The sequence below is a fragment of the Bombus affinis genome, chromosome 16 (genome assembly GCF_024516045.1).
Source record: "Bombus affinis isolate iyBomAffi1 chromosome 16, iyBomAffi1.2, whole genome shotgun sequence".
Classification (NCBI taxonomy): Eukaryota; Metazoa; Arthropoda; class Insecta; order Hymenoptera; family Apidae; genus Bombus; species Bombus affinis.
Genome location: NC_066359.1, coordinates 4,449,985 through 4,464,437, shown reverse-complemented (window position 1 = coordinate 4,464,437; position 14,453 = coordinate 4,449,985). Strand labels below are relative to the sequence as shown.

The following is a 14,453-nucleotide window of genomic DNA, read 5'->3' as shown; positions in this document are numbered from 1 at the left end:
ACCTATATTTTCACAAATCCTTGAAACGATGTCAATCAAATTTTGATAGAGTGCTCTATTAATAGCGCTAAATGAATTGAATACCCGGGCTTTTCCATAAAGCTCGCAGAACAAAAGATCGTATCCAATATGTATAGAAAGTTCGTACGATTCTCTATGAAAAAGATTGATTAAACTTATTTTCTAATCCATTTATCTATTCTATTCATTTATCCACGTGGAACTGGAATTAGTGTGTTGTATAAGCTAAAAATTTGAACAGAAGCTAGTTCAATAGAGATGGAATATCTTCTAATTTAGAATTAGTGTAAGAATTGATATAACTATAATTGAAAAATTGATTCCAAATTCTTGGCTAATGTAAAATGTTCGAATACGCTTTATTTTCATATGGTATTTAATCACTAAGTACAGTAACGAATTTAGTATGGAAACTTATGAGACACATTGCGGCTCTATATTCTGATTTTCAGAGGCATCGGCAGAAACGTGAGGTAAATAATAATCATCGACAGTTGGTGCGATGATTTGGACGAGAAATCAATCGCGGAGTTGCACACGTTTATTTGGTTGGTCCCGCATCATCGGGTGGAATAGAAAATAATGGCAAGCTGCCGGATATTTGTGGGCGGGAGCGTGACAAATATATATGATAAAAGCCGAGCTGTTCCGCTCCGTATCTCGATATTGATTTATAACGGGCTGATATTCGCCAACCGTATATCGGAACTGTGTTTTCGATTTCCATGTAACGCATTCACCGAAAATTTGATATTTCACTTCGAATATCAATAAGTATATTGAAGCCAAAAATGTACAAGCCTGTGTCGTCGTTGTGTCTACGAATAAATTCTACACAAGAAACTGAAAATATTTTGGAATTTTTTCCCTAACAGAAATAGGTTTCTCATTTAGGACTTCTCCTGTTTCAGGTTTTTCCGATTTGGGCTTTTTGTCCTAGATCTTTCACTTTTGGATTTCTCTTATCTCGGATGTGCCCAGTTTGGACTTTCCTATTTTAGATCTTGCCGATTTGTAGTTTTCTTGTTATATTTTTATCTCCTATCTGAAATATTTTACGTAACGCTTCCTAAAAGAAAATTTAAAAAAATTTTGAAAAAGATTTCAAGAAAAAAAAGTTTATGGCTAAACCTAAACTTAAACTTAAATTTAGAGAATTTTGAAAAAAGTTTCAAGAAAAAAAAGTTTATGGCTAAACTTAAACTAGGATAGAAGTATCTACATTTCCTCACAGCAAAATCCTTAACAGTGGCGCTATTTTATAACAAAATATTCCTAGAATGGTTCTCCACGGTTCAGACTTGGGGAAACATCGTTCAACTTTCTCATTACCTGGCAAACACGCTAAAATTACACCTAAAATGAAACAAGAACCGTTTCCAAGGAAACGGGATGGTCTAATCATCCTATGGATCTAAATAAACATTGACGATGAGGCCACGTGGTGGTAGGATTGTGTAACTGGACCATGCTCGTGGGAGCACGTGACATTAACCCGATTAATCTGATTTCACAGATGCAATCGTGTCCAGGTGGTTCGATGGACGCAGCCAGTGTAAATTGAATCCAGTAATCGAAGACACGCGGAAGTACACCAATCTACCATTCTCTTGCTTGCTCTCCTATTGTGATACTATCACGAGTCTTGGATTCTTACTGTTATTTATATACCATTCTTATATTCTAGATATTTAGGATTTTCTGTTCTGAATTTTGCCAAATTTGGAGTTTTCAATTTTACGGCTTTCTATTTAGGATTTTTCCCAATATGGAAACTTTCAATATGTACCTTTCTCCTGCAACTTTCCTGCTTTAAATGTATCCAATTAGGACTTTACTATTTTCGACTGTCCACTTTTGGATTTTTCTACATTTTGATTCCCCAGTTTACAATTTCCCCGACTCTAGGTTTCCTTAATTTTGGATCTTCTCAATTCATAGATCTCATTGTATGTTACTAAAATTATACGCAAGCGTAGGCAATTAGGAGGTTCGAGTGGTAATCGACTGAAACGGCTTCACTTCGAAGCTATTAACTCCGGACTTGATCTCAGCTCCATCAGCCGAGGATGGGACCCTACAGTTCCATGCAAAGCGGGTTTCCTTGGCTGAAGTACCAAGGGTGTTGCAGTTGCAACGAGCATGCAATCCTGAAGGGTTGAACGATGCTTTTTACTCACTTTTCTGCGGCCGCAGCAGAGCATGGCTGCTGCGCTGCAGCTGCGGCGAGCCGTCGACGAGAGTTGAGGCTGATGACAGACGTAGCTGAGTCGTGCGCCCCCTTCCCGCTGCAGCTGCACCACGCGCACCTGCAGCTGCACCTGCTCCCGCTCCCGCTGCCCTTGACCGACACCGACTCGACCACCGTACTTGATGCGCACGTGTTTTCGCCACTGCATGAGTTCGGTGCGTCATGCCCTCTTCCTGAAATTCAATCATCGGTTAGTAAAAAGGTTAATGATTTGAGGAAGATCAGTTGGGGACTAATCTTGAACAAGGAAAGTGGGACGTGACAGAATTACCTTTGATTAAAGGGATCTTAGGAAGTGGTCATCTGGCAAATCGGTAAGTTTGGAATTTCCAAGTTTCAAAGTTGCCAAATTTTGGAATGTCCAAATTTGGAAATTTTCTGATATGGGAGTTCTCAAAGCTCTAATCTTCCAAATTTCCAATCTATCTGTCTTTGGAGATTTTGGAAACTTTAACGTTCTGAAACTTTTGACGTTTGGTTGCCAAGATCCTGAAATTTGCAAATCTTCGAATGAAATCTTTGAACATCCAAAAACTGCAGAATTCTCAAATTTCAGAATCTATACGTTTTAGGTTTGGATCTTCGCGTATTTGAAGCCTAGAGTTTCTAAGTTCTCCGATACTCAAATTGCCCAATATCCAAGAGTTACAATTTTCCATACATCTCTGTGATATTTATTTAATATTTAATTTCCTATAAAAAGTCCCCAATCGTCCTGTTGTTTTTTTCTTCAGCATTTAAACAACACCTTGCAGCTAGGGTCGTGCTACGGCTAAATCAGTTTCTTCGAGAAGCCGGGAGCCTGACCGCAAGAATTAATTAATGAACCACGAAGGCTAAAGGGTGGGTGGGAATTTCGGAATCTTCATGTGCTCTCGGCACGACACACAAGGCTATCAAAAGCAATCACCGTTACGTAACACGTCGTTGCTAAAAGGCTTCCATAGGGTGTTGCCGTACGGCTAATGCACTTTGTTAGCAGAGCAGCCTCGTAGTCGCAAATTTTTGCTGAAGCTAAGGATGCCAGGAGTCGCCACCCATTCCTTACCCCTTGGAAAAGCAGGACAGATCGATCGATACGTACCGGGTGGGGGGAAAGAGAGGAACGCACAGGTTGCATACTCCTACTAAACATTAAACGTCTCTATAATCTTCACCATACATTCTGGGCATCCTGACACCATGAGCAACCATATACCTTCGCTACTTGAAAACTTTTAACATGACACTGTCAGTTCTATCCTTCTTCATTTATGAGGCTATATGTTTTCAAGAATTATACTCTCTTCAATCAACTATACTTTTAACGAACATACTTCTTTAACGAACGTAATTCATAGTTAACTGCGAGATTAAAGAGACTTTCGATGGAAAATTATTTTCCCGTGCAAACTGATTATTGATCTAAGCCAAGAGCCACGTTTAATCGATCTGTTGATCTAATCTTAACCCAGGTACGTGTAATCCATTAACAGGCAATATATGTTTTATTAGATACACGTATATTCGTTTCTATTTCGAAACTTTCGATTTCTCAAATATAAGAACCAATTCTGAATTTTCAAACTTTTCTAATTCCCAGATTGCTTGATTTCTAATTATATTTCCTATAAGTTTCAATCTCTTTGCAATGGAAATTTTCAAGAACAATTCCTATACTAAAACGAGAGAACCCAATAAATAGATAAACTGGATAAGTTGAGCAAACATCATAGTAATAAAACCACGAAATTGAACGCTGAAACACATTAGGCTTAGATAGGTTACGAAACCAATTTGAGGATCGTAACACGAAGGTTTCGACGTCTACGACAGCTGATAGGTGACTGGCCGGAATCACTAGACTTTTTACTATCACTCCCTTGAATCAGGCACGTTCAAGGTTGCCCTCCTAAAATCCCTATTTTCTGTTCCCATTTGATCACTAACAACTGTTATTTATCGGCGAACCTTATTTGCTATTGATATCCTCCACGCGAGTACACTTGATTGGAGAGAAGTTTTTCCCTTTCATTCTACTATTTAGAGTTCTCTTTAACTAGCGATTCTGCCTATCCTTGGGAATTTTCCAGGTTAGGATGACGACAAAAATGTTAGAATGTGGTTAGTAAAGTGAATAAAACAAAAGCAAAGCGAAATTATTAGAGAAAGAATTTTTCTGACGATTGAAATTTTGTGAATTTTCTCAGAATTTTTATTTAGTACAAAATTTTTAATCTACAGATTTTGAGAATAAAGTTTGGCAGCTAGTATACCTGAGATTACATGAAAAATATTCCTCACCACAAAAGAAATTAATTAACTAATTTTTTTATGAAAACTATTATTCGATATTATTCTATTAAATATAAAATTTATCCATATTAACTAATCATTAAATAAGAATAAAAGAACCAACGGATAAAATTCCCTAGGTGACTAGGGAGTCAGTTGGAAGTGGAGACTTCTCGTTTGCGCGTTGAACAACGCCATTACACACGCGGAAATCGTGATTCAGCGTTAATTAATGAGCCTTGATTTAATCAGGGCTGCAGCCGCGTTATTAAAAATTCATCTCGACGTGGTTCGAAAGGTGGAAAGCGAACGAGGAAGCGTCGAAGGGCGTCGGTAATCGATGGATCCGTGGACAATCTTTATTTTCGGATGGAACAAATGTAGACGAACGAAAGATACCATCAGGAGGAAATGTAGAACGAGGCCATCGTATCGCGTGCCAAATTAAAATCATTCGATCATTTGGGAACCGATGGATGGATCCTGGCCATTAATAAATTAACACGCCCTGGTATCGACTGGCTGCTAGATAAAGTTATTAGGCCACTGTCTGCGTGTCTGATACTCCCCTGGCATATTTCTTCTAATATCATCATCTCATTGGAATCCACTACAAATTACAAAACATTAATCTCGATAAATATTCTAGTAAAGTTCTAGTTGACACCAGATTAGGTAGCAAACTTAGCTTCCATTAAGAATTCATCGCGAACTTTGACCTAACCTTCAAGAAGATTTTTCTCAAAATAGTATCGGAAAACTATCGTTAAAAGGCTATTAGCATAACAAATCAAATATTGAACTAAAATTTCACTAACCTTCGCAAACGATTAATTCTCTAACCTATTCATCATGCAACCTATCCTAACCTCGATAGATTTTCCTTAAAAAATTACCAGAATTGTTCAAACAATTATAAGTCGTCGACTATTGAGAACTGAAATTCTGTTATAAGCAAAGGATCAATCCTAATCTAGTAGACACGAACCCTAACCTAACCTCTAAGAAGATTCCGCTTGAAAGAGTATCAGAAAGGGATTGGAACGATGTGTAGCAGGCAGAAGGATAGTGTATTTAAATCACTAGGTGAATAAGGGCCGAAACAAAACGCTTCCAGCCCCCTTTATGGTAACCGAATAATCGATCGCACGTGGCTGTGCGCAATCACAGTTGACCTAGGGCCACGGAGAATTATGCCAGGAATCTCATAAGCGACGTCCATCACCGACCGAATGTCTCGGTCTTCAATTCAATTGGTGGTACTATTCATACGACACATTCTGTGTCAAGCTCGCGTTGGCTCATTAAGAATCAATGAAATCCTCAACCGCGTGCGGCTGTCGTGGCATAACCTTGACCTTACCCTCCCTTTCACGGATTCTCCCTAAAAAGGGGGTTAGCTCCTAGTGTATGGGGATAATTTATTGAATAATCTCGTCTGAACCATACCGACTTCATTCGAGCAATCAGTGACACAGTTGCCTGGAATCTTTGAGTGGTTAGGAAACTTATGGTAATAAGTAAGAGGAAACAAATTGCTAATAACTGGTGAAAAATTGAGGAAGAAGAGAGTAAAGTTGAAGAGCTAGGGAAAAAGATACTTTTGTAGTGACATTGGTTCCTTATAGTTTTCATATCTCTCGATGATCTAACTTCTAATTTATTCACTAAAATTCGAACTCCAGGAAAAAGACACATTTATTATGGTACCACAATGAGTAGAGATGTTTTGACTCCTTCTGATGTACTGAATCTTCCCACTTTTGGATACAATTATTAAATAAGGAAAAAAAGAAAGGAGGAAATTATAATCTTGAATGGGACCTTAATGCCCTAGGAATTTTTGAGTTTAATGTAGGTAGGAAGTTCCTCTCTCTTGTTAGTTTACTACATCTCTGTGGCCCTAAGTAGCTTGATGAGGGCTCATAAATAACGGTGCTACGCTGCTCCAGTAAACGACCAATCGGTCCCTGGCGATACTTCTGGCAACAAACCTGTTCCAGGGAAATACTCGCACGGGGGAAAAACGTGCAGCGTAATGATACTGATGCACGTGTAAGAGTAAACTGTCGTGCTCCCCATGGACGCTCTTCTGCTACCGTGAATCCCCAAAAGTTCCACCGTTCATGCAATCTTTTTGAAACAGAAATCACTTCTGTCTCAAGATTCGAGATTAAAATCCGTTCCTAAACACAATTCTAACTTTGTATATACAAGTAGGATATATATCCTAATTATAAAAAATACGAAACATTTCCGTAAAAAGAGAAGAAATTGTAAGACACCCAGTTATAGTACACACTACACACATTTCAAATAAATTAATTCGATAGCTACAGAGACATTAAACAGATTGTAAGAGTCTAATTACATAGGTCTGAGTAATTCAGTAAATAAAAATTTTCATCAATCACACATAATTTGAATAATTGAACGAACCATATTTAGTTCTTCTTGATACTTGCTATCACGTATAACTAATGCAAAAGAAGCGAATGTTTAATGGCCATTCGAAGTACAAGCGGCGTGCTTGACACAGAGGGCACCTGTACGCTCGTCTCGGATAGAAATATCGCGTTGAGTTGCAAAGAAGAAAACGTGTGTTGGTGGCATGCCATGCAGGTTTACTCGTATTTCCAGAGTAATTTCCAATCGATGCAATTCTCTGGGCACACTTGGAGAAGAGTTCTCGCAGTTTGGAAAGAAGTTAGAAGAACAGGAAGTGATAGAAGAGATATAGGTGGCGTGCTTGATCGATACCTTCTAAAAATCATTTCTCGCGCGAAGGGCCGACGGGTCCCTGCTCGAGCAGACCTGGGTCTCTTCTCTCATTCTGGTCCACCGATCACCTTCTCGCGCTCTCCTGAAACAAAATAAGAATAGTTACGTTAGTACGTAGGTATTTAATGAGACTTTTAGTTATTTAATTAATTGATATAATAAATATTTATATTTATAGAATAAATAATGTAGACATTTCATAAGGCGGATTAAGTAAAGTGTTGAACACTTTGGAATTTGAAAACTTCAATCTGACTTCCTTATTTTACTTATTACAGTTTACTGTAGCTTTTGCTGTGTTATTACAAATCAACAATGACAGTATTGTATTGTTATTATTTAAAATATAATTCTGCTGAATAAACAGAAAGTGATGGTAAGATGAAAAATAAGTATTTTTCTAGAGTATACTCCATGTGACTTTGCTTTTTAGTAACGAAGCTTTAAAGATGCAAGTGTTGGGCGTCAGCTGAAGAGCAATCCCCCATACACCGAAACCCCACGGAAACAAGGAGCGTATGACGGGTTGCTCGTCGACAAGCGCTCCATCGAAACCTTTATATAAAGAATAAGATTATTATATCATCTCATTCTTTACTCTACAAATTCTATAACCTAGTAAACTGCTGAAACTAAACTCTCTGAAACTGTATTTTATTTCAGGTTGTATTATAAGTAGATTGCTGATTTCCATGCATTTATGGGAAATTTAAAGGTGAAAGAATACGTAAAGGATCAAAAGTAAAGTACCCTTTATGATATTTACTGCGTGAAGCAAATATCTACTTAGATTCACTTCTTCTAGATATTAACCTAGACTATTTCCTTCTTTGTAACAAAGAGGGAGGGAGAGAGAAAGAGAGGAATTTCAAAGCAAATTCCTGGAAGTTATCGATAAGTTTTAAAGCTCCTATGTGAAAATTCAAAAACTTGTATAGAAGTTCGGCTTCGACAGGCGGGAGTAATAAAGCTTCCCGGACTGTCGACTTTGCAGACAACTCCATGGGAAAACGTCAGCGTTAAGCAAAGGAGTCCTCAATATGACATAAAGCTGGAGGAGCACTGTGCTTTTGATCACTCGTCGTTCTTTTCACTTTTCTTTCCAATAAAACAATTACAAATTGCTCGTATAATTTATCTCGAAATAACCACATGCGAGATATATTTTTGTTTTCAATATTTTGATCAATTACATATAATATTGAAATTTTTAAACATTAAATATTTCATTTTTCAAAAATGCTGAGCACACGATCATTTAATTAATTTACACAAGCTTTTCCTTCCTCAATGAATGAAAATTATAAAGAACCAAATATCCAAAATATTCAGCACATGATCCTCTAATTACTTTATACACGTTTCTTCCTACAGGACTACGTATATTTGAATATTATATTCTTTTGAATATTTCGACCAATTCCATACATCAAATTCAATAGTTTTATCAATTCCATTGCAATTAAAAGTTTTATCATCATATTCCTCGCAACATCAAATATCCAATTATCTAAATTTTCAACACTTGAACTCCTAATAAATGAGTTCAGTTTCAACGACATAGATAAAGGTAATTGAAATCTTGGAAGTATCAACTACTTTACCAAACAATTCGACAACTGATTGGAGCTGGCGATTCCCTGATCACAAACACTATCTACAAAGCGCCCAAACGATTCACACTAGTATCTCACACAGAATCGGCGAAATTTTTCCGGCGAGACACAACAGCTCGTTAGAAAGAAAGGCAAAAAAATGAACTGAAAAAAGCTGTCCACGAGGAGGCACGCGAGATTAACTACACCGGCTCACGCCAAGCGTATCTTAACAACGTCGTACACGCCACTTAACGCCCAACATCGCGGCACACGATTTTCCTTCTCTTCGCGAGGACAAGGAAGGCGACGACTTCCACGGGGGGACGAGCGCGGTCTCAAACTGCGCGACGACGTGTGTGTGCCGTCGTTAAATAAAAGGGGGGGCCTACTACTGCGCAAAATCTTTGTCGTAAGGGCGGTTCGATCGCCGTTTGGTCCATGTGATATCAGTCATCCTCCGGATGATAACTCAATCGTCTTCTTTTTCCCCGCTTTCCGCTTAAACCTTTTCCTCAGAATTATTTAATCTAAAGATTTTAGTAACATAATTAATATATATGTCAATAATGAAATGTGATAATTTAATAAATTACCTTAAGATATTTACTTTGAGATATTTAATGAAAACTGTACCTGAGGTTTGCCTATTCTATGGATTTCGTTATTTAATAGTAGAATTGATATTTGCCTAAAATATATATATGAAAGTTATTTTAAAAGTTTGTTAAATTGATTACTATAGGTGCTATTTAAATAATCGTGAAAGTGTAGAATGTAATATAGTATATGAAAGTGATTTTAAATATTTAAAAATTGATTAGTTAGCGGCATATGTGGCAAAAATTTTACATGCTTTGTACAAAATGATCTTGAGACAATCTTCTACTCAAAGTTTAATATCATTTAAGAGTTGCGTGGGATGATATTTGGAACTTCTTCGCATACAGTTCCCCCTTTACCGTTACTTGCTTCATTCATTATTTATTTTGAGCCAGAGTGCAGCGACATGAATAAACAAAGGCACGATGCGGAACTCTCCTTCAGAATGAATACACGTTTACGGTCATTCCACATAAACGTAGTTTCTTTCATTAAACAAGTAAAAACTGTGAAAAGAAGAAAGCTCTCTCAGAAAAAGAAAATATATATCATCAAATATGAATATATTTCTTAATGACTATAAAATTCTCAAGAAATTCTTCATATAAGAAAACATTGTTTTGAGTGCTGCTACGCACCAGAGTTGTTACAAACTACAGTCGATACTATTATACTCGAGGAAAGAATCAGCGACATTCAACTGGTTCTCCTGAACTTCATTCCTCGATTCCGCTTTCCGTTTCATGTTCTATCGATACAGAAGAGACAAGGAGAGCCTCCAGTGGCAATGAAGAAGCATAAAACTAGCAAATAAAAATATAGAAACAGACAGACCAAGTCTGACTGGCCTACTAAGACAAACCACTTGAGGGAAGATACTACAATTGTGCACCATCTTGGAATTTCTTCTTTTCTTCAACAAGAAGAAGAAAGAAAGAAGGCGAAGAATACTGTGAAAGTTCGGTTCTGCATCCAGCACAGGTAGCGTTGGAATTTTTATATTCTTCTTAGAGCGGAGATAGGTGTACCGGTTTAACGATCCCATTATCTTCAAAGAAAGTTATAGAAGGAGGATAGTAAAGCTATTTATACGCTCCCCCGCGTCTCGCCCTAAGGGTGTCGTTATTCTAATTATGGATTTTCCTCGTGTAATAGCCGGTTAGAAGTCACGATATAAAAAGTAGCCTCCAAAAACAATATCGCTCTCTTCTCTTCTTTAAAATGTCGCGATAATCTTCCAACGCATTCTATATGCAGATTTCGGCTGAAAACAGGCGATAGTCCAATTAATTGAAACAATATGTGTAGTTAAAGTAGTTAAAGACGAAGAATATTAAGAAGTGGTACGGTGAAGAGCAAAACGAAGCGATTCCGACTGTGAAAAATAGATGCCAGTAGGGTCGATAAGGTGGCAATGGACGCAGAAGAAGCTCGTGGAGCGCAATTTCGGATCGTACGGCAATGTAGCCGGGCCTGGATCGATAAGGGATACGTTTAAGGGCAAGAGTAACAAGAGGATCGCAGCAGCCAGGATCTTGTTCACTGTGTTCCTTGCATCAATCAAGTAACATCTGCCACTGTCCTTTGAATAATGACAGCAACCAACTACGTACCCTTCATCTAAAGTCATAAAAGAGGAAGCAAAATAATAAAACATACACTCGCTAACCTCAAAAAGAGATAAAACAAAAAATATATACTGAACGAGCAAGAACAGGTATAAAAGAAGAGTATAAAGAATAAATAAGAAAAGTAGGTAATAGAGATACCGTACAGTAGTATAGAACGAGTGGAAAGAACATAGAAACACCCCGAAGAAAGGGTGAAGAAAGGGAAGAAGGGTCGAGTGAAGCACGATTTCGTGGTGGCGTGCCAGAGCCAATGGTCCCGGACCAGCGGATCGATATACCCTTTTTCGAGAGTGCCTTCAACCGACCCTCCCTCGACTCGTACTAACATACACCCACACGTACACATAAACACTGACTACCCTCTTTCCTCTCTCTCTCCTCAAGGAAGACGCGCGTGTTGCCGACTCTCTCTCTTAAACAGCTCTCTACTGAATGAATCAAAGTGACCAGCCAGAGTCCGTCCGGTTTGTCCATTGGTGCAACGTACCTTTCTAGTAACCGAAGGACGAGCAGTTTCAGAGCCAGGAACCCAATGTGGTTGGCCCAGTCCGCCTTTCCTTCGACTTTTTCAGCGAGCAAGAAGGAAGCGGGCACAAGTCTTCCGGTTGCAGCTTTCTCACCTCACCGTATAAACGCCACGCGGGAATCAATACGCGCGCCTGCCTCAAGCTTCTCCCTCTCTTGCCCGCTTGTGTTTCACCTCCAGTAAGCCTCTGTCTCTCCCTGTCTCTCCCTGGCTCTCCCGCGATTCTCCACTCTCGAGCAGCACTCTGACTGTCCGTGTCGCGGCTCCAGCCTCCCCGCAGCTGCTCGGAACCTCGTGCACTACCTCTGGTGAACTCGTACCAGAGCCAGCCACAATCACCAGGAGGCGACGACTCAGCGATCCTGGCCCTTTAGCCGGTCATCGAAGGGACACGCGTGTCTCGCGGACGTACGCAGCACGGAAAACCGAGGATTCGCCTGACGACGGTGTGCAACGCACCGCGCCGCATAACCACGACTACCTAGAGTACCCGGGCGGACATGTTGGTCGAGGGAACTGCGCACACGCGCCCCCGGCTCTTCTTCTCGCGTATTCGCCGTGGCCCTCCAGACTACGCTGAATCAATTTTTCCGCCGGACCGAAGTCGGTTTTTGAGTTTCTTTTCAGTTCTCCTTATTCATTTCGTTTTCTTTTATTCTACTTTGGTTTGTTTGGGAACTTCTCTGTTGAAGATTAGGAGTCAATGAAGATAGACTTGTGGATGGAAAAGTGTCATTTTGATTAGAAGGCTTTTGTTAGTAGACGATTAATCGAGATTAGTCACCTTTTTCCTTTTATCCTTTCTTTTTTATTTCATTCAAATGAAATTTTTCGTTTTTAGAGATTAGTAGTCAATGTAGACAGGCTTAAGATATAGGATTTTTATTAAATATTGGAAAGAGGATGTTTCCTAGGAAATTAGTAGTCTACTCTTTCAATTAGTTTCGTTTACCCTTTTCTCTTTTGCAAGATGGAAATTAATAAAAATGAATCTGTATGCAGAAATTTTCTAAGGCTTTCCGTGGAAAAATAATCTCATTTTATTTATTTATTTCTTTTATTTTGCTTAGAATTTTATTTTCTAGAAAATGGAAGTCAATAAAAATGGCCACTTATTCGCAACTACTTCTCATTTCTTCATTATCTCTTCAAATTTTATTTTCCTTGAACTTTTTATTTCTGAAGAATGAAAGTCAATGGCCATGGATTTGTAAATTAACAAATTACATTTTAGTTAGACAATGAAAAGAAATCGTTCCACAATTGATTAATCGCAATTAGTTTTCTTTCCTTCCCATTATTTCAACCCGCTTGAAATTTCCTTCTTTGAAAGATGGAAGAAACGAAGGTGAACTTAAGACATAGAAAAACAAAGTTTTGGTCAGATACAGAAAAGAAGACATATCTTAGCGTAGATTAGTCGCGTTTGACTATGGGCTATGGTTATTTCGTTGAACTTAATAGGTTTATTGATTCTTCTGGATCTCAGTTGACCGAGCGGCTTTTTGATTTTTTTTCGCCTGACTCGATGCAACAGGTTATTTGAATGCTTTCTGCAGATTCTTTGTTTTTTTTCGAACGATTCAGTTCTGTCTGTTCAAACAAAGGCATACGTAGGTTCTTTCTGCATTGGGATATGATATACGATTTTTGGATTTTTTCTCTAGTAATTAATGAAAATTTGGAATTAAGGTTCTCGATGTTGAACGATTCTTCGAATTATTTCATGGGGTGGCACGGAAACGCATTTAATATCGAATATCAATTAATCTAACTGGATCTTCTCGGCTAACACATTTAAGCCATTGTCTTACATCGAGGTCGGCTTGTGCCGCAAATTATGGTTCAAACGTGAGAGCCACGAGTCGTGTTCATAATACAAATAACGATAGTATATTTTAATAAAATCTATCGAAATATTTCAACAGAATATGCTGAGTTACTGGGTTTGTGCACAGTGACACATAAAAATATTTGAATAACTTATAATAGAATAAATTTTGTTTCACTTATTAAATATAATAACAAATGCCCTATTTTAAATATTTTACAAATTTCTATAGCTTTAAATTTCCCATAAATGCATAAAAATACCCAGTCTACTGATAATTATTTTGATTAAATAATAATTTAATGAACCTACATATCAAATAATTTTACTACGCAATGCTACTATTTACATCTACATTCTTTAACATAACTGATTTGCCAATTCCCAAAATAATTAAATATTTACTTCCCGCCCAAATACCATTTGATAAATACAATATAGTATTCATGAAATTTAACGGGAACGATTGAGAAAATTTTGTTGACAGCAGACAGCAAAGCGTAGTAAGTTGCCGTAAAAACTGAAATATAGATTCGGCTGGTAAATTGATTCTGTGCCACTGTACGACGAGTCCTGGCTTCTTCTGCTAGTTCTCAGGCTGTCGAACCCTCCGCACGCAGACGTTGAAATTCTTCTTCTCTCCTACTCTTCCGGCCACAGAAACGGCGACAGTGACAGAGAAGCATATGCATAGTGCTACATCGGTTTTCCACGACTTCTCCGAGTTTTATTAAATTTCTTGCCTCGCTGTAAATAGTCCCTCATACGAAACGATGCTTATCGAGGCTCCAGGATAAGCAGAGCCCACCCCTAGTCCGCTGCTTTCTATCACCAACGGATGTACTCGGTATTTCCAGGCTCTTCAGGATGCTCCGATCGATGGAATGCCTCTTAAATTTCTTCCTCGCAGTTTCTAAAGCATACGATATTTTTCTATAAT

General features: G+C 38.3%; 1 protein-coding gene across 3 annotated transcripts in view; it reads right to left on the bottom strand.

The window, feature by feature from the left end:
- LOC126925677 (rho GTPase-activating protein 100F) overlaps nucleotides 1-14,453 on the bottom strand; it is a 64,295-nt gene that overhangs the window by 41,597 nt on the left and 8,245 nt on the right. For all 3 annotated transcript variants that reach the window (XM_050741473.1, XM_050741474.1, XM_050741475.1), the window contains 3 exons: nucleotides 11,644-14,426; nucleotides 7,307-7,409; nucleotides 2,202-2,445 (listed from right to left, as the gene is read on the bottom strand). In XM_050741473.1, coding sequence (XP_050597430.1) covers nucleotides 2,202-2,420 — 219 coding nt within the window. In that variant the 5' untranslated portion in view covers nucleotides 2,421-2,445; nucleotides 7,307-7,409; nucleotides 11,644-14,426. The remainder of the gene's footprint in view (nucleotides 1-2,201; nucleotides 2,446-7,306; nucleotides 7,410-11,643; nucleotides 14,427-14,453) is intronic.